The sequence below is a fragment of the Aegilops tauschii genome, chromosome 2 (assembly GCF_002575655.3).
Source record: "Aegilops tauschii subsp. strangulata cultivar AL8/78 chromosome 2, Aet v6.0, whole genome shotgun sequence".
Taxonomy (NCBI): Eukaryota; Viridiplantae; Streptophyta; class Magnoliopsida; order Poales; family Poaceae; genus Aegilops; species Aegilops tauschii.
This window is the reverse complement of record NC_053036.3, coordinates 422,319,685-422,346,757: the sequence shown is the minus strand read 5'-3', so window position 1 is coordinate 422,346,757 and position 27,073 is coordinate 422,319,685. Positions and strand designations below refer to the sequence as shown.

Here is a 27,073-nt window from a genome sequence, read left to right as displayed (position 1 = left end):
GATATGCCGATCAACCATGGTACTTGTCAGGCGGGTCACAAATGGCACCCCGATGAAGTCAGCACGTGGCGGAATGATGTCCCATAGGTTGCACACCTCCTCCTCGCTCAACCTCATTCTTTGAGCTACGATGGCTTCATCAAGTGGGTCGTCATCATCCTCATCATCCTCATCATCTTCATCATCTTCTGCTTTGTTGACATAAATGACGGCTAGCTTGGGTCTTTCTGCTCTGAAGGAAAAGCTGATCAACTCACCACCGGTGATACGCATGTGGGCGATGAAACGGACCCATCCATCTCCTCCCACCTGCGTCATATTTCGTCCTTTCTCGACCTCCATAGTGTAGGGCCCCAGGAGCCTCAAAGGTCACAGAGTCTCCGGTCAGCTTGTTGAATTCCGACCTCACATTGCATGGGACGATCTGTGTACAAAAAGCAAAATGATATATACACGATGCATTAATGCCAATAACACTAAAAACAAAATAGTGGTTACTAGTTTCATATAATTTATTACCGCCACATGAAGAAAACTAGACTCGAAGTAGATGCCGAACAGCGTGCCAGTTGCAAGGCTGCTGGCGCACCTTGACTTGCACCGTCGACATGGTGGTGGTGGTGGTGGCGCCATTTCCCTAAAGCAAAATAACAACTAAATTGTAGTTCAGTTCAGAGCAATAACTCCTAAAAGGCAACTACACAAATATCAATTATGCATTATCTCTGCAAGCATGGCAAAGCAGAGCAATAACTCTTCCATCCTCATCAAGGACAACTCCCAGCCCTGACACAAGGGTAAAAACTCTTCATATATGTGCATGTGGATTAGTTCCAACAACCAGTGGTGTTCATATATGTGCTAAGCTGCTAATCAAGAATTGAAACCCAAGTTTCGATGAGCAACAAAAAGCCTCTACTTCTCTCACCTAACCCGTCTCTCTACTCTCTCCCCAATCACGCGAGGAAACATGAAAGGCCAGCACACTGCATATACGAACAACACTTCAAGTGTGCATGCCAAATCCTAAGATCTAGTAACATATAAGATGATATGTGATACTAATTAACAATAGGATCTAGAGATGCATATGTGATACTAATCCTATTCATCCATATGTGATACTAATTAACAGAGGGGGCGGAGCGCCGCGTAGGGGCAGCAAGGGGAGTGGGGAGGCGGCCGGCGACAGAGGGGGCGCCATTCCTCCTCTTATCTTTTGTTTGCTTGCTGTGTTGCATTTGTTAGCTGTGCTCTGAGCATCATGTATCTAGTTTCAGTCATCTGAGGTTTCATCCTCAACTCCTCTATAATGTGTGGATCTTCTTTATCCATAAATTGGGACGAAATCAAATTTCAAAAAAGAGAGTAAAACCACAAAGTTTAAACTAATGTTTAGCATCCTCCAAAATTCAGAGTAAAAAAGGAAGTTCTCCTAGCTAATTCCTCCATTCCAAAATATAGTGCGCCCGTGCTTCCCGAGGTCTAACTTTGACCATAAATTTAACCAACGAGACCGACTGCGGCGGGAGAAAAATATATATAATTGAAAACTTCTTTTGAATACGAATTCACTAGTATAACTTTTGCTCCTGCGGCAGCCGGTCTCGTTTGTTAAATTTTTGGTCAAAGTTGAAGCACGGGAATAGAGAAAGCACTATATTTTGAAACGGAGGTAGTATCTAAAGGGCACCGTGAGAGGATTTCCCATAAAATTCGGTTTCTCTAAAATGTTAAATGTTAATGCTTTTTTTTAATTCCAAACAGGTTCTAAGATTCTCAGTCATGTACCTTTCTAGCTAGCAAATGTCTGAAGTGCTTAGCTCTTCGGAAAGGCTAAATTTGACGTCAGATTGTTAGGCATGGCAAGTGGAACTTTTTCATGGCAAATTATATTGGTGTGACGATGGCAAATTTAGTTTGTAAAGTCTTGGCAAAAATGAATTGAGTCGGATTTGTCATGCTCGCGAACTAAACTTGCCATCATCGGCTAACACACTTTGACATGAAAAACGTTCTATTTGTCTGAAAATACATGTCGGAGAAATGGATAAAAGTGGATGTATCTAGAATTAAAATGCGTCTAGATACTTCCATTTCTCCGACAAGTATTTCGGGACGGAGGGAGTAATATTTGCTGGATATTCAGGCGCTAGATCTTACCTGGACCTGGTCCAGTCTGCCACATGCCCACGCTCCTGCTTGATCTGCCAATATTGGGCAAAGCATGTCTTGAGATGAATCCGAAGCTATGGGTTGGCACTCCTGTTTTCACCCTTTGAGGGCACTCAATTACCAACCACATTCATGGGTCCACGCATCCCTGCTACTAGATGCCACCAATCCAACAGCACCCAGGCTAGGGTACGGTGCCTTACAGTTCGTTTTAAACACACCACCTGGCATGTGTACGTACGTACTCCGGCCAATTCAAACGGCTGAGACCAGCGGCATTGAACCGTTTTACAGGGGAGAATCATTGTCCCAGACCCCCACCCAGATCGGTTACCAGTAAAAGGCGGATAACATTGTTGTCTGACGCCTGATCGCCAAACAGCCTTGCGGTAAAAAACAAGTCTGCAGAGCGCACGCAGCGAACTCGCAAAGGGACGCGCGAGCAAAACCAACAGCAGCGACGACAGGGCAAGCAATAGAAAATGATTTGAATTTCCGTGCCTAACTGTTTTACTATCCGTTTGAATCTGACCGCACATGACACAAACTACTGTTAACCAGTTCAAACTTGAGTGCCATTGACGCCTATCTCAGCTGATTTTCTCTCTTCTTCTTGCCAAAACTTGGTGACATTAACGCATATAGGCAGGTACACATGCAAACTATTGCACTGCACGTACCTGCAGTTGCTCAGAGGTTCCTTGCAGTGGCGTCGACGCCTACCTCGGCTGCCCTGCCGGTGCGTGCGTACGTGCCTGCTCCATTCCGTGGATCGCACAGCCTTTCCGCAGCTCTTCTACCAAATCAGAGCGGCATTTCCTCCTTCCTCCCCACCTTGAAATGCTTGATGCCTGCAAGCCTGCAATCATGTCCAATCTCGGTAGACGCCACCGCCTGCCGCGCCTCTTCTTCATCGTGTCCTTCGCCGTGCTTCTCTTCTCGGTAGGCGGCAACGGCGAGGAGAGGGGAGATCAGGCTGATGGTGGTGGTGGCGCTGGCAGCTTTCGATTGCTGCTTGGCATCGGTGCTCTGGGCTCGAGGCCATTGCGGAGGCAGCATCACGGCCATGCCGTCGCTCCCGCTCCCGCTCCGGCTCCGGCTCTCGCACCGGCACCGGCACCGGCCAAGGGTCGTGCCCACTTGCCGCTGCTCCATAAGAACGCGCGCCTCCCGGACCCCGTCCCCGGGAAAGTCGCCCACAGGAGAAACGGCACGGCGCACAGCCCGCGCGACGGGGGAGGTGGGCACGACCACGATGGCAAGAAAAGCATGCAGCTCGTCATTGTGGCCGCCGCCGCGGCGCTCTCCGGCGCGCTGGTAGTGCTCCTTGTCGTCCTTGTGGTGTTCCTCACGTGCAGGAAGTTCCAGAGGAGGCGCGACGGGGCTGAGCAGAGCGGCGCCACTAACAAGGTGAGCTTCGACCCTGGTCCCAGCCTGCTCTACCTGGACGCCGTCAAGCCGTACATCGAGGCCACGCACGACGACGCCGAGGCGCCGGGGACGGTCGTGGCCGGACCGAAAGATGACGTACCGAAGCGTGAAGAAGAAATTGATGCCGGAGCTTGCTCCGAAGATGACGGCGCCGGGTCGGTCCATTCGTCGTGCTGCTTCAACTCCTCGCACTTCTCCTACTCCGAGCTCCGGGACACAAAGTCCGGTCAGGCCGACGGCGTGTCGCCGTCACCTTCCGCGCGGTCAAGACGGCGGAGCTCTGCCCCTACGACGCCCGCGGATAAAATGAAGGCCGCGAGTCCTTATTCGCCGCAATGCCCGCGCACGCCCGGGAACGAGGAGCGAGTGTGCCGCGCCCACTCCCCGAGCTCGTCGGACTCAGCAGCGCGGCTGTTCTTGGATCATGAGCTCCGGCGAACCCGCGGTTCATTAAGCTTTCCAGGAGTGCAGAGCAGCAGCACGCGCCAACCAAAGGAGACAAAAGGAGAGGCAGGAAGCGTGCGCTCGGACGCTGCAAGTGGCATGACGGTGCCACCACCACCTCCTCCTCCACCACCGCCGCCGCTGGTGCCGGCTTGTGGTCCGGGTGTTGTACCACCACCGCCGCCGCCACCCCCACCGCTGCTAATACTGAAGGAGCAGAATTTTCGGAGAAGTGGTGGCCCGGGTCTACCGCCGCCGCCCGCGCCGCCGGGCATGCTGAGGCAGAGCGCGCCGCTGGGGAAGAATGGCGCAACGCTGCCTAAGCTGAAGCCTCTGCACTGGGACAAGGTGCGCCAGGCGCCCAACCGCCGGATGGTGTGGGACAGAATCCGATCGAGCTCATTCGAGTAAGCCTGGATCAGTTTGACTTCCCGTTTATCTGTCACGCACGCACTCATCTTTTTGAATCTGAACTGAAGCAGTACAACTTTTGAGTTCTGACAAGTGCTACTCCTTTGGTTTGCAGATTGGACGAGCAGATGATCGAGTCGCTGTTCCTGTACAACTCGAGGCTCTCGGCGAAGCACGAGGAGGCTCAGAGCCGGAGCCCCTCCCTCGGCAACCATGTCTTGGACCCCAAGCGGCTGCAGAACATCACCATCCTCATGAAGGCGGTGAACGCCACCGCCGAGCAAATCTACGCCGCGCTGCTGCACGGTAACTCAACGGCTGCACGCCGCACGTATCTATCAACACGCTCGTATCATATGGTGGCGATCCTTGATTGACTTGGAGCTTCTTGGTTTGGTTGCTGGATTTTTGGTACAGGGAACGGCCTGTCGGTGCAACAACTGGAAGCGCTCATCAAGATGGCGCCGACCAAGGAGGAGGTGGAAAAGCTCTCCGGCTACGACGGCGACGTCGAGAGCCTGGTCCCGGCGGAGAGGCTCCTCAAGGCGGTGCTCACAATACCCTGCGCCTTCGCACGAGTCGAGGCGATGCTGTACCGCGAGACCTTCGCCGACGAGGTTGGCCACATCAGGAAGTCCTTCGCCATGCTCGAGGTGAGCGCTGAGCAGAGCTCGACATGCCAATCCTGTACTGTTGCAGCCGCGATAGTTCATTGACATTTTGTTTCTTTTGCGTGTGAAAGGACGCGTGCAGGGAGCTGATGTCGAGCAAGCTGTTCATGAAGTTGCTGGAGGCCGTGCTCAAGACAGGGAACCGGATGAACGTCGGGACGGCGCGGGGCGGCGCCATGGCGTTCAAGCTCGACACGCTGCTCAAGCTCGCCGACGTCAAGGGCGCCGACGGGAAGACCACGCTGCTGCATTTCGTGGTACAGGAAATGACGCGGTCGCAGAAGTCGCCGACGCGCGCGGCCGAGGGGACAGACATCGGCACCGGCCTGGCCGCCGAGCTCACCAACGTCAAGAAGACGGCGACCGTGGACCTGGACGTGCTCACCACGTCGGTCTCCAGCCTGTCGCAGGGCATCTCCCGGATCAAGGAGCTGGTGGGGAGCGGCCTCTCCGGCGACGAGAGGAACGGCCGCTTCGTCGCCTTCATGGCGCCGTTCGTCAGCCACGCCGAGGAGGTGATCCGGGAGCTGGAGGACGGCGAGCGCCGGGTGCTGGGCCACGTCAGGGACATCACCGAGTACTACCACGGCGACGTCGGCAAGGACGAGGCGAGCCCGCTCAGGATCTTCGTCATCGTCAGGGACTTCCTGGGGATGCTGGAGAGGGTGTGCAAGGAGGTCAGGGGGGTCAAGAATTTCCATGCTTGGAATCCTGTTCCGAATAATGTATGATGATTGGTTTTGAGTGGTTCTTGGCTAGATTAGAACAGAATCCATTATACATAGTCCACTGATGATTTTGGTTTGGTAGACTAGAAGATTGTTGAAGATTGAGATGTATAGTTGATGAGTTGATCACTCACTGGGACGAGACAAGATGATGTTTGAACTGGCACTGTTTGAAACAAACAAGTTGGCGTGTGTTTGTCCCCTTGTTTATTCCCCTTTTGTCTCCTTGCCCATATCTCTTTCTGCAGAATTTGAAATTTTGAATCGGTTAGTGTCACCTGCAGAGTTTCAGAGTCCCACGTGCAGAACCATGTGTTAGTTTCTCTGCCACGATGACTGCCTCGTGCTCTTTCAGAACCCCAAGGGTAGTCCTTTATATATACGGCGGTTAGTCTGCTGTAGTAATAAATGGACATAAGATAATTACACTGATAAGCGTAGTAGTAAGATCAACCTTTTTTTAAATAACATGTAATTTTATTCAAACTCTAACAATTATTACATGTATAATGTCTTGGATCATACTAGATAAAAGAAGTTACATAATACTAGCTCCTTTGCCTAAGATTTTTTTTTTAGAATATAGACTCCGGCTTTATAAATTAATAAAGCCCCGAACATAGGGCAGCAACATAACAAACGAAGGCCCCAAAGGCCGCACCAAACAAGTTGAGAGCCAAGCTAAAGGTTCCATTACAAGATCAGAGGCCCGATACGAGCACGCGGGCTCAGATGCAAACTAAGAATTATATTGAAATCTCTTGAATAAAGACAATGCAATCAAACCGGAGTAGAGGCACCCGCTAAACCTAAACGAGCTATACCGCGTCAACTGTCTTCAAAAGCCTCAAAAGTCACCCATCTAAAAAGACGGAAAGTCATGAGCGTCGAATGTGCTTGGGCCGGGTATGATCTCCTAGAAGTACAGATTCTCATACAACAAAATCTTCACTAAAATAGTAAAGAAGCCGGTATAAGCCCCAAGAAATCAGACCAAGAAAAGCACCATACACTAACACGACCTTGGCAGATCCATATGAATGCTTCACAGTGACAAAAACGTAAATTCCACAAGATCGAGCATGTGAAGACAAGACATCTCTGGCTCAGTGACACTACCTCGTAAGTCACTGTCACGATGAAGAAGAATTAGAGTAACTTTATTCTCATCGGCATTGCAGCCTCCTCCAACACGCCACCGACAAAGACCATAAAATGAGACTTGAAGACTTTTAAACATGCTTGGAAGGACCCGAGGTTCCCCCACCTCGCTGCATGCGGCTGGAGGCGAGGAATCGGCAAGATTGCAGTCGTTCATCAAACCCTAGTTGACACCACCTCTTCTTCTTGTAACTCTTGATTTTCATCTTAGTTAGACAAGAGTCAATAACTCCATTCAGGGTTATATACAACATACTAGCTATATATATATATGGTCTTTCCTCGGAAGCTCCAGAAATTGGTTTGTTGGCATCCTCACAAATGGAGCCATTGGCCAAGAAGGTTTTCTCCTCGCATGGATGTAACTCCTAGCTTACATATATTACATATATGCCCTACTTGCCTTAGGCTAGTTTTTTCCTTGGAGAAACTCCCCATCTTCTAGTATGATGTTTATTTTGCCGATATCCAGTATGATGTGTTTTGTTTCTTTCATGCCATGTGTTTTGTATCACATCATCTTGATCATTGACTCGGCCTCTTCTTCTCGTAACTCTCGATTTTCCTCTTAGTTAGACAAGAGACAATAAATCAATTGAAGGCCATATACAACATAGTAGCTCTGTATATGGTCTTTGCTCCGAAGCTCCATAAGTTTATTTGTTGGCATGCTCACAAATGGAGCCATTGTCCAAAAAGGTTTTCTCCCCGCGTGGATGAAACTCATAGCTTACATATATTACATATATACCCTACCCGCCTTAGGCTTGTTTTTTCCCTTCGAGAAACTCTCCATCTTCCAGTATGATGTGCTTTTCTTCGTGAATATCTAGTATGGTGTGTTTTGTTTCTGTCAAGCCATGTATTTTTTATCTCATCATCTTTATTAACAAAGACAAAAATTGGGACCTAATCATGTCATCTAGTCAAGCCCAAAAAGATTCTGATTACATTTTATTTTGATCAAAAAGCAAATAAACCCTTTTATTTTCAAAAAACCTAAGTGAGGCTTCAACTAACAATATTTACTTTTCCAAAACAACAATTCATTAAAAATCATTTCTAAGGTATATTATATATATGACCACTATTACCATAAAATATTATCTTAGATATATTTAAGTATTTTCTATTATTCATTTTCGAAAAGGCTTGAGATGTTGAAAATATTGCCAAAAACATTAATGTTTTTCTTAGAAAAATCCCTAAAATTCACCTACGTTGTATTTGATCAATTTACACTCCCCACGTCAATTTCACCACATGGTTTTGTTCAAAAGTTCTTGGCACGGGCAAGAAAATCATTTATCCCCATATCAAGCAAGCACGATGGCGGGGTACTCAGTGAGGGAGGATGCATTCTTGTGCGGTGCATGGTATGCCACAAGTGTGGGGTTTGTAGGCATGAAGCAAAAGGGCACGATATTTTGGCAACATGTGCATTCTTCGTTTCATGAGCGCACGCACTACACGCCCTATAATTTGGATGTGATCCATGATTGCAATACAAAGTCGTTACTCCATCGGTGATACGCCATTTCAAATGCCATCATAAAGTATTGCGGTGCGATTTCGCAAGTGGAAAGAATGTGACCAACAGGAGTGTCAATCGAGATTGTAAGTTTTGCTTTTTGTTGCTCTACGTGTTGGTCAATTCTTTGACTCACTCAGTGTTGCAACTTTATGGTCACATCATTGTATAATCTGGACGAGCTACCCTGATGTACCAAAGGACGGAGGGCAAGCCCTTCACATTGACACATTGTTTGATGAAGCTCAAGTAGAACCCATTTGGGTGAACAACATGCGTCGACGAAGAAAATTAAGCTCTAGTGGAGCAAGCTTGACATGAAGGCCACTTTCGAGGAGTATGGTAGAATCTAGGATTGATGAACATTAAAAACTTGTTGAACGTCCTACACTTTTATTAGAATTTAAATGTATGGTTGAATTGCTATCGATCGATAATTCCAAAGTGAGGCTGCATGGTGGACATTTTGTTTAGTTTTCTTCTTTTCTAGAAAAGGGTCGGGCATTTGGTGCATCAGGTGGAATGGCGGGCTCCGCTACTTACAGACGTTTAGGGTGTTTGTTTTGATGCATGCCGTTGGAGATGTCCTAACCTCCTGCCTGGGACATTCATCGTGCGGGAGCTATGTCTCGTCCATTGCGAGATGTAACTTGGTCTTGCCTCTAGGGAGCACGCTACTGGGCTGGCCCATTAGCGTAATTGTGGCGTGAGTTTTTTTGGGTTTTCTTATCGATTTTCACTCTTTTTAGCATTTTCTTTGGGTTTCTCCGGTTTTCCTCACTTTTTTCTTCTGTTTTCTTTCTTTCTTGGTTTTCTGCCATTTTTGGGGGTTTCTTTTTCTTTCCTTTTATTTTTGAACACATGTTTACATTTTTTGTATACATTATGAACATTTTCTTAATACATGTTTAACACTTTTGTATACCACTTTTTTGAATACATGATTAACACTTTTCTCAAATATATGTTTTGTTGTCTATTTCTCTCATACACATTGCACATTTTTGGTGTACATATAAAAAAATTGTGCATGTTTGACATTTTTTTAATACATGAACATTTTCTCAAATAAATGTATTGATCTCTATTTTTTCATACACACCATACATTTTTTGTATACATATAAAATATTTTTTGTACACGTTTACCATTTGCCAAATACATGATTACATTTTTTCAAACACATTTTTTGAATACATGTAAAACAGTTTTTAAATAAACATTAAACATTTGTTTTGAATGATACTTTTTTTTCAAACTATACGATCATCTTTTACATTATATAAACATTTTTAGAAACTTTGAACAATTTTGGAATGGTCCTAAAAATTGTTTTGGGAATGTGGTGTTTATTAGTTTGAAATGCATGTTTTTTTTTGGAAATTACACAAACGTTTTAAGGATATCAATATGTTTGAAAACAGCACTAACTAAAACTTTACATGGTGTTAACATTTTTCAGATTCACGATGAACATTTGTGAAAATCTTAAGTACATTAAGTTTTTTGAACTATATGTATTTATGATTTTTTAAATACCAACAAAAATAAAAGAACAAAAAAGGAAACAAAGGAAAAAATGAACGAAATTGTACATGTACCTGCGTGTTTATGGGCCGGCGCATTTAGGTATCCTTGAGGCGAGGCGAGCATGTATCTCGCTGCAGGCGAGACACAGCCGCACCCCATTCATTGTACCCTTGCTCAAGGTATAATTCGGCGCATTGGGGATGGAATGACCACAAATATATGGCAACATAACTGGATCCCTCCACCCTCCAACATGCGGCCAATTATCAAACGAGATAATGAACCCCCCCCCCCCCCCCCACACACACACACAATGGGTGGGTGATCTGATTACGGCCAATGGATAGTGGAACAACACAGTCCTAGCCGAAGTTTTTTGGCCCACGGACGCAGATGCAATCCGCGTGACCCACTGTGCACGAAACAGATGGAGGACTTCTGGTCTTGGGTACATGAACAAAATGGCGTTTTTATTGTCCGGTTGGCGTATCGTATGCTGGACTCCACAAAACTAAGACATGAGGCATGGTTAGAGGGGCACTCGGATACTTCAGACTCATCTAGTGGACATAAACTGTGGTGTAAGATGTGAAAAGTGCACGTCCATCAAAAATCAAAACATTTCTGTGGAGGCCAGCGCAACAATCACTTCCGACTGCTGATCTTCTACATCACAGAAACATGTCCACGGGTACTAGTTGCAGTCTTTGCGGCTACAGAAGACTCTTGGCAGCATTCTAAATGGGTTGGCCCGCTATGGACGCGAGCGGGCGAGCTGGCGACAAAATGGGTCAGCCCATTTAGAAGCGTAATCTAGGATTTCGTGGAATGGGGTTTTCACCGGTTCTAGGAACCTTCTAGAAGGTACCAGAATCGTTTTTTTTGTTGGGATTTTGTTGGGCTTTTCTTGTTTCTTTTTTTATTTCCAATTTTTTCCGTTTCTTCTTTTTTCAAAAAATGATTTAAATCTTAAAAAATCACATTTTTCAACAAATGTTTGAAGTTTTGTTAAAAAGTCATATTTTTAAAATGAAGTTTTTAAAAATGTTGACTTTTCGGTAAGTTGTTCAAGATCTTCAAGATTATTTCAGTTTTTATAACTCTCGAAAATTGTTTGCGCTTTTTATTTTATTGTTGAAATTTCAAATTTGTTGTGGTTTTGAAAAAAGACCCGATAGTTCAAAAAAAATTCATGCTTTTGCGAAAAAGTTTGTAATTTAAAAAATGTTGTTTGAAAAATGATTGAAATGTTTAGAATGTTCGCATTTTAAAAAAATGTTCATGCTTTTAGAAAAGTATGTAATTTTTAAAAAATTGAGTTTTTTAAAAATAACCGGATTTTTCAACCATTATTTTCCCTTTAATAAATTGTTCACAATTTTCTTGAAATGTTCGAAAATTTTCAGAAAGTGTTCAGATCCGCCGCTGTTTTTAGTTCTTAAACTTCTACACTACCAATTGCTAACTCATTACCTCCACTGGCTGGCAACACATCTTAAACAGCGAGAGATCTCAAATTCGATGCCATGTGAGTTGTGATTTTTTATATCCGTCGCACGCAAATGCGCTGGCTGAGTTGAGACTCCGTGTGTGCACGTTATTGGCCTATTTGACGCAAAACATATCAACTAGGAGCTTCTCAAGAGAGAGTTAGGGTCTCAAGGGAATCTCATCTGCAAAAACAAAGGGAATCTTTCCCATAGATGGTGTTGTAAGAGCATCTTCAACACATGATGAAAAACCGTCACACTGTTGAAAGATCGTCGTTGTGAGACACTTTGGACAAAGAACCAGATTCAATAGATGATGTATCTCCATCCTATAATTTTTTTAGGAAGCCACCCAAGTTTTGTTCCGAAGTACTGCAAATTTGCAACATCTCTAATGGCTGCCCAAAAACCAAAACGCTTCAACGGGAACCAAACTACCATGTTGAAAATCCCCGGACGTCCGGCCATCATCGACACTCCGGCGAACACCCCCCACCCCAGCCCCACCGCCACCCCGCTTCTCGTTCCTTCCGGCCGAGACAACTGACGTGACCCCACCTACGCCATGGAAGCTCAGTCATCGATTTCGAACGTTCCGCCACCCCTCCGCTCTTGCACGAAGCTCTCAGCGCTTGGGCAACACGCCGCCGCTGGGGTAGGCTGCACCCCGCCTCCTAGTCCCTGTTAACTCCTGTCCAAGACGCCCGACGACCGTCTCGGCCCCGATGACCACTGCCGCCTAAATCGAGCTCGGCTCACAATACCCATCAGATCCGCCTCCTGCCTAGCCCCCATTAGACCTCATGTGTTCAATTTCTTTCTAATTTTTTTAAAGCATCGATTTTTCATCATGGATTGGAGCAACAGCAGACATGCCCCAAAATCCTCCATCTCTATTCCATAATCATTTTACATCAACAAAATTTACATCGCGAGTTGGAGATGCTCTAAACAGTAGGAGAGAGAGGACACAGCGGTTCTTTCACTTATCGTGCATTGTATATCACCAACATGCATGCATCAGAAATGCCGAGTCACGAAACCAGCCAGCTGGCCGCTCTTGTCGCTTCCCATTGCATCGTGGCCCGGTGACGCTGAGCTTTCTGTCACAAAATATAAAAACTTTTTGATACTAGTGTAGTGTAAAAAACGTTTTTATATTTTGAGACGGAGGGAATATTTCTCTAATGAAATGTGGAGCCGGGGGGAGGCCCCTGATTTTCGAAAAAAAAATCTACTCCTCGGACCATATATTCCCATTTTTTGCATGGCCTCTCTTGTTCATCTTGCGGTTGCGGGCTCTGCGTTTGTACGTGCGCATGCATGCTATGGCAGACTAGCCGTCGTGCCGTGTGTTGTACCGATCCAGCCCGTCGGATAAAACAGCGACCGGTCGTACGCACGTACTACTACACTATCGCAGTACCTCAGCCCCTCATGATGGATCTTTTTTTTAGGGGCACTCATGCTGGATCTGAAGTAATACCGTATGTACGGGTTTTTACGGTCCGTGGTTTTGTAGAAATTCAGCGAAACAGATGCATAAAGACATTCCGACCGATAGTGGAGTGTTGGCGCCTCGTTTTTAGTGGCAGGAGTGACGTTCTCAAAATTTTGATTATTTTATACTTTTATAATAGATTTGATTCTTTCTGTAATAAAAAATGTTCAATATCACCTGGTTAATTAACTGTGAATTTATTTCAGGATCTTCAGCGATGCGCGTTCAGTGGGAGGAGACATTCCCGTCGACTACAAGGCCTCTATGATGACTTCGTAAAATCTTAAAATGATATGTCAGCTCAGTCTCTTAAAGCTCTTGAAGGTGCACATAAAGGCAAAGTGTGTACGTGTGTGCGTTCATAAAGATGAGTGTATGCGCGTATATATAAGCGCTTGTGTCTGTACTATATTGAAAATTGAATTTAACAGCGAATTCGTGCCACCCAGTTGGAACTTGATGTTCATATTTTCAGATGTCCGTCGGACTCTTATCACCGTAGTGGAGAAAGCTAGGTGCACCGCCGGCCGGACGCCAATAATACACACGTATATAGACAGCTAATAACAACGAAGGCTTTATTACGTAACCCTTTTTAAGGAGGATGTACCCGACCTCTGCATCTAAACAATACATGCAGTCATTTTATTAATTATTCACAAAGACCTTACAAGATAATACATCAGTACGCTTGAAGCCATCATTCAGGCAACACCTGTTGCTACTCCTATCCTCTTGATGAAGGATGCTGAATTTCCGAGCCTAATACCAAACAGACATCGCATCAAAGCCTAACATCTAACGTCGGATGCCCCAGCCTAGCCACATACCGAGACTGGGTCACACACCGGTCCGGCACACTCACGCGGGCATCACATGTGCACCCTCACTACAACAAAAACGGCTTGTATGGTCGCTTTTTCTGAGACGCTGTTTGTCTTCGTCTCTACGCCCATAAACACTAGCAAGCTAAAGACGCTTCTTAAGACGTTTATAGGGTGTCACAAGCTTCTGCTTATAATTGGCCATTTAGAAAATAAGTATATAATTTTAATTAACTTAGAGACGATTTGTGAGACGTTTTATATGCGACTATAATCCTTCAGCGTGTGGGTGAGCTCGTTGCCGGCCATTTCTCTTTTTAGGCGTGGACTACCAAAGACTTTTGTGCAAAAAAAAATACTACTACATGTATTATAAGGTAATATAAAGAGTGACTAGGCCGTTGGCCCATGAGCCCAAACACACGAGCGACGTGGTGTCTGGTCAGGCGCGCGAGTAGCCGACCGCCTGAGCACGTCGTTTCCCTTCCTCGATTCCAACCTTTTCCCCAACCTACCGCTAGCTGAAGGCTCCGGCGGCGGCGGCTGGCCCTCTCCTGCCTCTCCCTCGGTCCCTCCCCTCCCCTCCATCCGGCCATCTCACTCCCCTGCCTCGGCCTCCGGCGCCCAGCCCTCTCCTCCGCGGCTCCGCCAGGCGCCAGGCCACCAGTCCGCCTCCGGCCTCCCAAGCGCGGCGGCAGCCGGCAGCCGGCAGCGCCCTCCAGGCTCCAGCCACCGTCCTCGCGCCTCCCCGGCGCGGCGGCAGCACCATCCAGCAGTCCGGCCTCCGTTCCTCAACAGCCACAATGTACTGCATCTATTCTTTCCCTCCGTTTCTATTTTCTAAACAAATCTGAAGATTATTCTGTGATTGCTTGTAAATTTAAATTGAACTTGATTCATTTGGTGCGTATGCTCATAAATGATTGCTGCTTACTAATTACTGTGTGATTCATTTGGTGCTCACTATGGAAATTGAAATGTTTGTGCAATGTACATCAGACCCTGACGCCGGTTGGCCCCGGCACAACGCCGCTCCCCGCCAACGCCCCTCTCCCTCAGCTGCTGACCTCGGCAACGAGCTCACCCACACGCCTATGCTGCCAGAAGATTGCCCGCATAGTTTAAAATATTCATATGAACCTATGCTTAATGTAAAAGAGCATATGGAAAATTATAAACTGATCTATTTTGTTTTCATTACTACAGCTAGCAAAGGCTAATGGATCGAGGTTGGATGAGTAAACCAAGATCAACTACTGATTATAAAGAAGGTGTCGAGCAATTTCTATCTTTTGCCTTCCATGATGTTCCACTCGGTGATAAAATTCTCTGTCCCTGTGTAAATTGTGGAAATAAGGCAACGCAGAATTACGACGAAGTGAAAACCCACCTAAGATGTGATGGTATTCTTCAGGGTTATACAAAATGGGTTTGCCATGGAGAAGAGTATGATTCACCGTCATTTGCATTTGCTCCCATGTCAAATAACAACAACGATTTTCATATTCCGGGTTTTCCAGTGAATTCTGATGTAGAAGGCAGTAATAGAAGATTGCATGACATTTCTGGGCTCTTAAGTGCCATTTTCCCCATGGCTGACAGCTTCCAATCACTATCAAGCGCATCTGATGGGGAACTAGATGGTGTTCAGTCTGAATTTGAGAACTTGGAACCTGGTATGGCTGAGAATGTCAATACAACATCTGCAGATGATGATGCAATGAGAGAACAAGACATATACGCTAGTTTCCTCGAGGAAGCAAACACAGATTTATACCCTGGATGTGCAACATATTCGAGGTTGTCATTTCTTGTCACTTTATATCACATGAAAGTCTTGCATGGATGGTCACAGGAATCATTCACACAGCTACTTGGTGTATTATATCACATAACGAAGCTGAAGAATATGCTCCATTGAGTGCTATGCAGGTGATGTAATAGTTTCTTCACTAATAAATATTCTACTTCATTCTCATACTTAAACAATTGTTCATCATAAGTTGCAGGAACTATATCCTAGCGATTGTGCACGAACCAAAGAGTGTTACACCGGTTTATCGTTACCACAAGAAAAAATGGTTGCTAAGGTGTGTGCATAAATTTCTGCTTTGTTATTAAAAAATACCTATGTTTTGTATAAGTTTACTTACAACTGAACTGAACCTCAATTGTAGAAAGCACACATTGAAAAGTTTCATAGGGCTAATCAAGGAAGTGGAGAATCAACTTTGCCAGACAAGCAGATCACTACCCAGGAATTGCATCCTAGTTTTTCTGTGAGAACCAAAGAGGGTTACACTGGTTTATCTTTACCACACATGGTTACTAAGGTGTGTGCGCATATTTTTTTTACTTCGTTATCAACCAATGCTTATGATTCTGTATGTTTATGTCGTTCTGAACTGAACCTCAAATGTAGAAGGCACACATTGAAATGTTTGATAAGGACAATCAAGGCTGCACAGAATCAACCAAAGACGGTTACACCAATGAAGGAAGTGCAGAATTAACTTTACTGGATAAGTAGATTACTGCCCAGGAATTGCACCCTAGCTTTTCTTCCAGAACCAAAGAGGATTGCACTGGTTCATCTTTACCACACATGGTTTCTAAGGTGTGTCTGTATGCATAAACTTCTGATTCTTTGTCAAACAATGTCTATGTTTTGTGTATGTTCACTTACAACTGAACTAAACCTCAACTGTAGAAAGCGCACACTAAAAAAAATGATAGGATAAATCAAGGGTGTGCAGAATCAACTTTACCGAACAAGACTAACCAGGAATTGCATCCTAGCAATTGCGCAAGAACCAAAGAGGGTTGCACCAGTTTATCTTCACCGCATGAGCACACAGTTGCTAAGGTGTGTGCATGCGCACATAAATTTCTGCTGTGTTATCAAACAAGGTCTATGTTTTCTATAAGTTTACTTACAACTAAACTGAACCTCAATTGTAGAAAGCACATGATGGTCCTGAAGCAAAGAATGGTCATGCTGAAAATAACAATGAGACCAAGCAAGGTGGTCCTGAATCAAGTGTACAACTTCATCGTATCACTAAGCAGGTATATCTATACCTACTATTAAAGGGAGGTGATATTCTTGGTTTGGTTTAGTCCGTCGCTTTGATTTTCGTCCCTGGTTATTTACGTCAAATTCCGTTTGTCGTTTGTTATCCTGCCTCTTTACTCGCCCAGTTTAAACCGACTCAAGCCAACCAGGCAAGCAACGAGGCAACGATCGGGCAGCCCATCTAGCGGCAGCAGCCTAGATTATTTTTTTCCTGAGCCGATTGTGATTGGAGGCAACTAGGCCTTTTTTTAGCGGTAGCAGCCCAGCCGATTGTGATTGGAGGCAACCAGGCCTTTTTTAGCGGTAGCAGCCCTGCTGATGGATTGAAGGCAGCTCGGTTTTAGCTAAATTCGCTGTCTGAGAAAACATCAATAATCCCACCTTGCTTTCTTACATCGAGTCGTGTCAGTTGATATACGTCATATCAGATACTGGTTAGACCATATGGACAATTACAAACAGTAAGGGATGCTATTGGTCATGTTATTGCATGGCCTCTATCACATGTAAGTACACTTTCATGCAATCATCCTATGTTCCAATGTGCGTGCTTAAGGCTTTTTATTTATGAAGGATTTTTGCGATTTTTAGGTTAAAAAACCAAAATTAACCACTCTTGCACAACCTCAAAACAAGCCACCAAACACTGGTATGGTACATCATCAAAGTACATTTCTTCTCACACTAGTCTTCAAGCTATGTTCTAAATTTTTCTCTGTTATCTTTCTTTTTCAGGGTAGCTCAAGATTTAGAAAAGGAGTGCATTGCAGGAGCCAGGAGCAACTATAGAAGAATTAGTCTTTAGATGGACAAGTATTATGTATTATATAAAGATTTTAGATTTGTAGGAAAACTTAGTTCTAGTTTCTATGATCTCTTCTTAATTATTTGCATATTTTTTATGAAGATTTGATTTGATTCAGTTGTGAACCAAAAGTGTTTGTTCCTACTAATTGAAATTGTGCGAATGGGATTGTTGTGGATACAATTGGTGATATGGGTGGATCCCTTCATATAATGATATTTGTTGTTCATGAATGTGATTGGTGATATGGTGGATGCTTTTATATATCAATACTTGTTGACCATTCTGCACAAGCATATGGCATGATAAAGTTACTGGATTTGAAATGGCAAACTACAAATTTGGAATGAATCAAATATTATTTAAAATAAAATATTACGTGGTTAAAAAATTTCATTTGTATATTTAGAGACGAATATAACGTCTGTACATAGCGTGTATAGGAATGGGCCTAGGGCCCATGACCATTGAAATGGCCCTGTTAGTAGAGACGTACGAGCGGACGTAGCACAATGACTCTACATGTCTAGAGACGCTTTTGAACGTCCAAATATAGCGTGTCATATCTAGAGACGCCTTACAACGTCCCAATATAGCGTCCCATTCCATGTACAGACGCTTAGCCAGCGTGTCTATATATTTTGAGACGGTCCGTGGGTAGACGCTCCAAAGACGCTTTACTAAGTCGACTCTATGGTTGCCTAGAGATGAAATAACGCGTCTCTAGCTTTGGAATATGACGTCTCTACATGCAGTTTTTGTTGTAGTGCCTGCAAGGCCCGGCCCGGCACCACCGTCTTCCATCGATCCATCTTCAAAGCAGAAACTGACGCATCGACCGTGTCAGGCCTCTCTGCCATTGATGCCATCACGACGGCAGACAGCGTCGTCCTCCTGGGCGAGTTCATCCCCGCACATCGGACGCCGAATCTGCACTGCGCCACGCTGTCAAGATCCGTCACCATTAATGTGTAGGATGAAGCACCGCTCCACCAAAGTAGCAGTCCACTGGTCCCTCGAGTCCATGCACACCTCCAAGAATGACGCCCCGAGGGGGGAAACAACACAAGAGCGCCGCCGTCTTTCGATCTACTGATCTAGGGTTTGCCCCCAGAGGTAGCAGATGTTGGCCTAGAACTTCTCCATGGCGATGCCTCCAAGAAGGGAACGACACCGAAGAGCGCCACCATCGCCGGCCTTGGCATCTAGCCGAGAGCAGGTTTTCACCCAGATCTGTTCGAAGAACTCCATCCAGCCTTTTGTGCACAGATCGCCACCTTCTATGCCGGGGACCGGACCAAAAGGAACCAGTCGCCGCCGCCTGATCAGCCAAGGCACCGCCACGATGCCGAAGCAGCCGGTTACGTCAGGCCCACCGCGCCAGCCTGCCGTCGCTCACCAAATCCGCCGGCCCGCCTAAGCCCAACTAGGCCCTGCGAGATCCGAGATTCCGGCCACCGCCACAGGGGCGCCTCCGCCGCGAGAGGCCGCGCCGCCGCTGTCGCCGCCGCCGCCGCCACATCCTCTGCCGGGATACCACCGCACCGCGCCGCCGAATCACCGGAGTGGCCATGCCGCCGCCGCCAAAGGAAGACGCCACTGCGCGCGAGGGGGAAGACCCCGCCACCGCCATCACAGGCCACAGCCCGGGCTTCGCCGGCGTGAACTCGGGCGGCGGCGGGAGGGAGAGATCGGGGAGAGAAGGCCTAGGGCGCGGCTGCGCGATCTCCCCCGTGTCGCCAAAACCTCATGCTAATTACTCCTGACTTCTATCGCGCACCAGTTGGCTTGGCTATGGATGAGATCGATCGGCGAGGACATCACACGGTGCCGCAGGCCCGACACTGCCAAGTTATTGGACGACGGCTATCTGACTGTATACCACATGCACAGAGCTCGGCCTCTCACACGCAAAGGCACGGCGCGCGCTACTTGATCCATCGAGTTGATTTGGACGAGTCGGCCGGGCGTGCAAGGACCCTCTTCTTTTGCGTAACTTTATATCTTTGTATATATGTGTTACGTACATTGAGTGTTGGAGTCGCATGCTCTCACTCGTCGACAAATGTACTTCCTTCGTAAATTAATATAAAAACGTTTAAAATACTAAAGTACTGATCTAAATGCTCTTATATAGTTTGCAGAGGAGTAGCTCTGAATTACTGGTCCGAGTAACTTGGATAAAGTCAGTCCCAACTCACATGCAAACATGCAATGACGCAGACACCACGGTGCAGCACCCACAACCTAGGACACTGGCGCTGCGAACGGACATTGTCGCAAGGCGCGTGAAAAACGGGCCGAAAGAACCCGACTCCGTTGTTAAATACGCGCCCCACGGCGCACACACGGCAGCTCTCTCACACACACACAAGTCCGGCGAGCTTCCTTCTGATAGTCCTCCCCTACAACCCCAAGTCTCACAGCGCCGGCGGCAAGGCAGCCCGCGACATCCCCATGGCCAGCCTGAACAACGGCTCCTGGTCGACTGGCCTCTGCGGCTGCTGCGACGACGTTGGCAGCTGTAAGCTAATTCCCTAGAAAATACTTTTGGTTCGCGCTGGCAAGCATAAGCATGCATGCTTTGGAAGCCCTGATACTGCTGGCCTCGGTGACGGGGGGATGGGGCTGCCTCTACTCCTGCTGCTACCGCTCCAGGCTGCGAGAGCAGTACGGGCTCAAGGAGAAGCCCTGCGCCGACTGCTGCGTCCACTGGTCCTGCGAGCTCTGCGCCCTGTGTCAGGAGTACCGCGAGCTCAAGAACCGCGGCTTTGACATGCGCCTCGGTACGTACGCACAATCCTTCGATCGTGAGCTTTGCTCGTTGCGTGCGTCGACAGTGTAACCACACCGTGCCGGTCACCGGTCACAAATCCCAACTGGATCAGCTCGTCCGTTTGCCTCTTTCGTAGCTGCGGTGGTTTAGCAATGTGCTAGCACTAGCAGCTTCTAGGATGGCCGTGCGCGGCGGTGTCTTGGTCAGCTTTCTTCTTGTCTGTTGGTGCAGGGTGGCACGCCAACATGGAGAAGATGGGGAAGAGCGCTGCCACCGTCGCGCCTCAGGCTTACTCGGGGATGACTCGCTAGTGTGCCCGCATCGCTCGAATCCCATCCATGCAGTCACCATCGATGTATCCATGGATAATGCCGGCTACCAGCTTCTAGTACTTCTGTCTTGTCGCCAGTTAGTTAATTTGTGTTTGTGATGATGGTTCCTGCGTGTGCCTTCTGTTGCAAGTCGTTTTCCATCCGTCCAACCCCACCATCAGTGATGTTTTTGTAGCCAATTGTGTTTGAATAATATCTATCGGATCTCTGTGTGCAAAATACACAGGACCATGTTATATACTTTTTATTTTTTTTGAAAAGGAGGACCATGTTATATATGCAGTATAATGTTTTGATTTATGTATGTACACTATGTTTTTGGGAATAATTTATGTTTACTATTTTTTTCTGAAAGATCCGGCAGCTGGCTGGCTTATATTGATGATTTAGCAGAGAGGGAATATTTGCAGTGCAGGCAATCTTAGCCGTGAAGGTGCATGCATCTCTCTCGTGCCAGATCACTCATAGGATGATCAGAATTAGAGACCTGGCCCCTTTTCTGAATTCCGGCCTTGCCTCCTCGATCATGCTGGAGACGATGTTAGAGTAGTTGATCGTGTTTTTGAATTCCAAACCACGGGGCTGAAGGAGTTGCATCCTATCCATCGAGCCGCCACCGACCAGACAATGACAGAGATTGTGCACTGCCATAACAGGTGGCAAGACTTTTCGCAAAAAAAAGAAACAGGTGGCAAGACAATTCCAGGTTCCAGAAGCAAAACTGGCAGAAATATTCGTTCGTCCATCCTCTTCTTTGCAGTGGATCGTTGCACCATAGCCTGTTTTTGTGTAGTTGCCAGGCAAAGATCTTCAGTCAGCCCGGTGGGCAAGCTCCCCAGAACAGCTTCCTGCAGCAAGTCTTCATCAATCCTTGGGACTGGATCGCATAGGCCGAGCTTGTGGAGTAGGTGCCATTGGCTTCATGCCTCCACTGGATTGAATCGTGGCCCTCCTCATCAAGGTGGGTACCCATCGCCGCACGGCAAGGATGTTAAGAGCCTGCTATGATCTCTCTCAATCACTCACTTCACAAGATGAATTGTAGCAGTAGCGTAGTTATTACAGAGGAACAGTTACAGGGAAGATGAAGAACATGGGAGGAACTAGAGGTAGGGGAAAGAGAGGAGCCGCCATCTTCGTGTCGTGATCCTACGGGGATGGTCTGCTCGTTGCTTCCTCCCATGTATAAGTAGCTGCAGCACTTGAGGATTCCCAGTCGGGCCAGGCCCAAGAGATATCCAGAGGTAAGCCCATATACACGTATGGGCTAGGGTAGGGCCCTGACATTCCCCTCCTTGAAATTCGGCTTGACCCCAAGCCGACACCACCGAGAACCGCTCGGATCCCATTGCACTCGATGGTCCTCACTAGCTTGAAATTGCGGTGGTAGCCGAAGTCAAAGTTGGCTGGAATAACATGGGAGTAGTAGTCATGGACGATGGTGCCCGAGTCGTAGGAGATGCTAAGGAAGTAGTTGTTGAAGCCGGTGATGACCCACAAGTATAGGGGATCAATCGTAGTCCTTTCGATAAGTAAGAGTGTCGAACTCAACGAGGAGCAGAAAAAAAGGACAAGTGGTTTTCAGCAAGGTATTTTCTGCAAGCACTGTAATTATCGGTAACAAATACTTTGGTAGTAAGATAATTCGTAATGGGTAACAAGCAATAAGTGTAACAAAGGCACAGCAAGGTGGCCCAATCCTTTTTATAGCAAATGACAAGCATGGACAGAGTTTTATATAAAGCAAAGCGCTCCCGAGGACACATGAGAATTATCATCAAGTTTAGTTTTCATCATGCTCATATGATTCACGTTCGTTACTTTGATAATTTGACATGTGGGTGGACTGGTGATTGGGTGCTGTCCTTACTTGGACAAGCCTCCCACTTATGATTAACCCCTCTCGCAAGCATCCGCAACTATGAAAGAAGAATTAAGATAAATCTAATCATAGCATTAAACATGTGGATCCAAATCAGCCCCTTACGAAGCAACGCATAAACTAGGATTTAAGCTTCTGTCACTCTAGCAACCCATCATCTACTTGCTACTTCACAATGCCTTCCCCTAGGCCCAAATCATGGTGAAGTGTCATGTAGTCGACGTTCACATAACACCACTAGAGGAAAGACAATATACATCTCATCAAAATATCGAACGAATACCAAATTCATATGATTACTTATAATAAGACTTCTCCCATGTCCTCGAGAACAAAAGTAACTATTCACAAAGCATGTTCATGTTCAAGATCAGAGAGGTATTAAATATCATTAAGGATCTGAAAATATGATCTTCCACCAAATAAATCAACTAGTATCAACTACAAGGAGTAATCAACACTACTAGCAACCCACATCAATCGGAGGTTTTGAGATAAAGATTGAATACAAGAGATGAACTAGGGTTTGGGATGAGATGATGTTTGTGAAGATGTTGATGAAGATTGGTCCTACCACGATGAGAGGATCGTTGGTGATGACAATGGCTTCGATTTCCCCCTCCGAGAGGGAAGTTTCCCCGGCGGAATCGCTCTGCCGGAGCTGTAGATTGCTTCTGCCTCGAGATGGCGGCGCTTCGTCCCGAAAGCCTTCTCCTTATTTTCTTTTTTCTAGGTCAAAACCCTTCATATAACAGAAGATGGGCACCAGAGGCTGGCCAGGGGCCCACAAGCTCAGGGGGTGCGCCTTGGGGGTAGGGCGCCCCCAAGGCAAGGCCACCTGGTGGGTCCCCTCCTGGTATTTCTTCAGCCAATATTTTTTATTTATTCCAAAATAATTCTCCGTAAAGTTTTAGGACATTTGGAGTTGTGCAGAATAGGGATCTCAGATTTGCTCCTTTCCGGTCTAGAATTCCAGCTGCTGGCATTCTCCCTCTTCATATAATTCTTGCAAAACAAGAGAGAGAAGGCATAAGAATTGTATCATAAAGTGTAATAACAGTCCATAATGCAATAAATATCAACATAAAAACATGATGTAAAATGGACGTATCAACTCCCCCAAGCTTAGACCTCGCTTGTCCTCAAGCGAAGCCGAAGTCGATAATCATGACCGCATGTTTAGAGATAGAGGTGTCGATAAAACAAAATACGGACATGAAGGCATCATGATCATCTGGAACAACAATATATTGTGATATAACTTCTTGTGCTAAACTGATAATTTGTTCGCAGGGTAGAGTATGAACCATAAACTTCATTGAAAACTAACAAACTATAATCTCAGTCATTGATGCAATTGCAATTTGTCATAATGTAAAAAAGAGTCAATGTAAGAGCTTTTATTTAGCAAGTTCACATACTCAATCATCATTTAATCTTTCACAATTGCTAACACTCATGCGAAACTTATGAGATCAAAGCGTCAGTCAGACACATAGAAAGATAGGGGCTTATAATTTCGCCTCCCGACCATTTACCTCAAGGGTAATGTCAACAATAATAACCCATGATCACCAACATCCGAGTGGATATACATATGTCTAGATCTTTCCCCAACACATAGTGCTTGCCAAAAAGAGAAAAATAAAAGGAAGGGTGAAGATCACCATGACTCTTGCATAAAGGTAGGTATTAAAAATAAAAGATAGGCCCTTTGCAGAGGGAAGCAGAGGTTGTCATGTGCTTTTATTTGGACGCACAAGATCTTAATGCAAAGGAACGTCACTTTATATTGCCACTTGTGATAGAGAACTTTATTATGCAGTCCGTCGCTTATATTTCTTCCCCATCACAAGTTCATACAAATCTTATTTTCCTCGCATTAAAAGACCATACATATTTAGAGAGCAATTTTTTATTGCTTGCACCAATGACAACTTACTTGAAGGATCTTACTCAAGCCATAGGTAGATATAGTGGACTCTCATGACATGAAACTGGGATAATGGTTTTTGGATGCACAAGTAGTATCTCTACTTAGTGTGGAAGTTTGGCTAGTGTGGGATAGAAAGCAAGCTCAACATGTTGGAGGATCCATGACAATATAACTTCTATTCAGATATAAGGAAGCATAACCCATCACGTTGTCTTCCTTGTCTAACATAAACTTATTAGCATATAATATTTTAATGAGTGCTCACAGTCATAAAAGATGTCCAGTATAGTATATTTATATGCGAAGCCTCTCTTTCTTTATTACTTCTCATTAATTGCAACAATGAACAATACTAAGTTTGTTAACCTTCAACAAATTTCATGCATTATACTTCTTATATGTGAAGTCATCACTCTCCATAAGATTATATATAATCATTTACTTCTTTTTATTCTTTTCCATCTCTAAGATGAAAACAAGAAAGCAAACACTCAACTCAAACTAATCTTTATTATATAACTCTCATACTCGATTACATAGATAGATCAAGAAGCAAAAACTTTTAAGACTAAATCATACTAAAAGCTTTCATTCTACTAAATCACGATTTAACCAAAAGGATCGAACTAAGATAAATGATAATGATAAAGATGTGTTGCTGATACGATACCGGGGCACCTCCCCCAAGCTTGGAACAATCCAAGGGGAGTGCCCATACCTGTGTACTCAAGTCTCCTTCGGAGGTGGTGGTGCCATATTCTTGGCAATGATGCCTCTTAGAAAGCGATTCTCCTCTTCGAGCTTATTAATTTGCTGCCTGAGATCCATAATTTCCTTGCGGAGCTTCCCTGTGACGGTTAAAGCACCGTCCACCCATGGATGCATCCTGGATGCATAGGAAGAAGCAACACTCTTTTTCAAGTTATTGTAAGAGATAAATTTGGCATTGGGGGGTTTGACCGAATACGGCAGGCTTGATTTCTTGAATTCCACATGCAAGTCACAGGGTTGAGGAAGAGAAGTAACTTCTTGATCCTTCTCCATGGCACCCACTCTTTTCAGGTCGGCTTCTATTTCTTCCTCCGTCGACCACCATAGGAGTCAACTTCATCGTACGCCCTTGGACCCGCCGAGAGGTGGGAGACACAACTCTCCCCGACTGATTCTTGCGAAGACATGTTGCTCTAAATCTACAACAGAAATAGCTTAAAATAAGAACAGAGGGTATTGTCGTGATACGGTGGTCAAAACCTTCGGGAGTTTATATAATGAATTTTTACCGTGCAAAACAAGTAATCTGGGATAAAACGGAGTCCAAAGGGCACAAGAGGTCTCCACAAGCTCGGGAGGTGCACCCCCAAGCTTGTCGCTTGCTCGTGCGCTTTCCGGACTACTTATTATTTTCCTAATCTTTTAAATATTCCCAAACGGAGTAAAATTGCTTTTATGGAACTTTTGGAGTCGGTTTACTTACCGTATCACATACCTATTTCTTTTCAGGGTTCTGGAGCGTTCTGGAAATTTTCCTTTATGTACTCCTCCGGTGTTATGGACTGAATAATGTTGGTTTCAATTTTATAGGCGTACCTGAGATATAATGCTTGATTCTTTGCCCATTCACCACCTTCGGGTTGGTGCCCTCGGCGTTGTTGATCTTGATAGCACCTGAACGATAAACTTCTTCGATAACGTATGGTCCTTCCCATTTAGAGAGGAATTTTCCTGCAAAAAATCTTAAACAAGAATTGTATAGCAAGACATGGTCACCTACATTAAATTCCCGCTTTTGCATTCTTTTGTCATGCCATCTTTTAACTTTTCTTTAAAGAGTTTAGCATTTTCATAGGCTTGGGTTCTCCATTCATCAAGTGAGCTAATGTCAAATAACCTCTTTTCACCGGCAAATTTAAAATCATAGTTGAGCTCTTTAATTGCCCAATAAGCTTTATGGTCTAATTCAAGAGGTAAGTGACATGCTTTTCCATAAACCATATTATATGGAGACATACCCATAGGATTTTTATAAGCAGTTCTATAAGCCCATAATGCATCATCAAGTTTCTTAGACCAATTCTTTCGAGACCTATTGACAGTCTTTTGCAAGATCAGTTTTATTTCCCTATTACTTAATTCTATTTGACCACTAGACTGAGGATGATAAGGAGATGCAATTATATGGTTAACATCATATTTAGCAAGCAATTTAAGGAAAGCACCATGAATAAAATGTGAACCACCATCAGTCATTAAATATCTAGGGACTCCAAACCTTGGGAAAATAACTTCTTTAAGCATTTTAATAGAGGTGTTGTGATCAACACTACTAGTTGGAATAGCTTCTACCCACTTAGTAACATAATCAACAACAA

At 45.3% G+C, this 27,073-nt stretch overlaps 3 protein-coding genes across 12 annotated transcripts; all 3 read left to right on the top strand.

Moving 5' to 3' along the window:
* The first annotated feature begins 2,874 nt into the window (after nt 1-2,874).
* Nucleotides 2,875-6,070, top strand: LOC109747182 (formin-like protein 2). The gene is made up of 4 exons (XM_020306268.4): nt 2,875-4,457; nt 4,577-4,767; nt 4,879-5,114; nt 5,204-6,070. The coding sequence occupies exons 1-4, from the start codon at nt 3,016-3,018 to the stop codon at nt 5,861-5,863; spliced, it is 2,529 nt and encodes an 842-aa protein (XP_020161857.1). The 5' UTR covers nt 2,875-3,015; the 3' UTR covers nt 5,864-6,070.
* Nucleotides 6,071-14,297: 8,227 nt separating this feature from the next.
* Nucleotides 14,298-18,011, top strand: LOC109747176 (uncharacterized). Of its 10 annotated transcripts, none has more exons than XR_012202919.1 (10): nt 14,308-14,702; nt 14,897-15,829; nt 15,907-15,987; nt 16,075-16,230; nt 16,320-16,514; nt 16,608-16,763; nt 16,859-16,966; nt 17,099-17,479; nt 17,565-17,622; nt 17,709-18,011. XR_012202919.1 is itself a non-coding variant. In XM_073508717.1 (10 exons), exons 6-10 carry the CDS (start codon nt 16,503-16,505, stop codon nt 17,711-17,713), a joined length of 339 nt encoding a protein of 112 aa, XP_073364818.1. In that variant the 5' UTR covers nt 14,314-14,702; nt 14,897-15,168; nt 15,312-15,829; nt 15,907-15,987; nt 16,075-16,230; nt 16,323-16,502; the 3' UTR covers nt 17,714-18,011. The 10 variants fall into 10 exon arrangements, 8 of the variants coding, with proteins under 8 accessions (XP_073364819.1, XP_073364815.1, XP_073364818.1 ...); XM_073508717.1 differs by lacking the exon at nt 17,099-17,479 and having other exon boundaries at nt 14,314-14,702; nt 14,897-15,168; nt 15,312-15,829; nt 16,323-16,514; XR_012202920.1 differs by having other exon boundaries at nt 14,320-14,702; nt 16,323-16,514.
* Nucleotides 18,012-20,152: 2,141 nt separating this feature from the next.
* LOC109747175 (cell number regulator 2-like) lies at nt 20,153-21,586 on the top strand. The gene is made up of 2 exons (XM_020306261.4): nt 20,153-20,564; nt 20,786-21,586. Exons 1-2 carry the CDS (start codon nt 20,354-20,356, stop codon nt 20,863-20,865), a joined length of 291 nt encoding a protein of 96 aa, XP_020161850.1. The 5' UTR covers nt 20,153-20,353; the 3' UTR covers nt 20,866-21,586.
* The last annotated feature ends 5,487 nt before the right edge of the window (nt 21,587-27,073 follow it).

What these genes read in the sequence shown, in the direction of transcription:
- LOC109747182 (XM_020306268.4), top strand. Translation starts at nt 3,016, where the DNA reads ATGCTTGATGCCTGCAAGCCTGCAATCATGTCCAATCTCGGTAGACGC. An exon ending in ATCCGATCGAGCTCATTCGA is followed by an intron (nt 4,458 to 4,576) that starts GTAAGCCTGGAT and finishes TTTGGTTTGCAG; the next exon opens with ATTGGACGAGCAGATGATCG. An exon ending in CTACGCCGCGCTGCTGCACG is followed by an intron (nt 4,768 to 4,878) that starts GTAACTCAACGG and finishes TTTTTGGTACAG; the next exon opens with GGAACGGCCTGTCGGTGCAA.
- LOC109747176 (XM_073508714.1), top strand. An exon ending in ATGAGCACACAGTTGCTAAG is followed by an intron (nt 16,764 to 16,858) that starts GTGTGTGCATGC and finishes CCTCAATTGTAG; the next exon opens with AAAGCACATGATGGTCCTGA. An exon ending in TTCATCGTATCACTAAGCAG is followed by an intron (nt 16,967 to 17,564) that starts GTATATCTATAC and finishes TGCGATTTTTAG; the next exon opens with GTTAAAAAACCAAAATTAAC.
- LOC109747175 (XM_020306261.4), top strand. Translation starts at nt 20,354, where the DNA reads ATGCATGCTTTGGAAGCCCTGATACTGCTGGCCTCGGTGACGGGGGGA. An exon ending in CGGCTTTGACATGCGCCTCG is followed by an intron (nt 20,565 to 20,785) that starts GTACGTACGCAC and finishes CTGTTGGTGCAG; the next exon opens with GGTGGCACGCCAACATGGAG.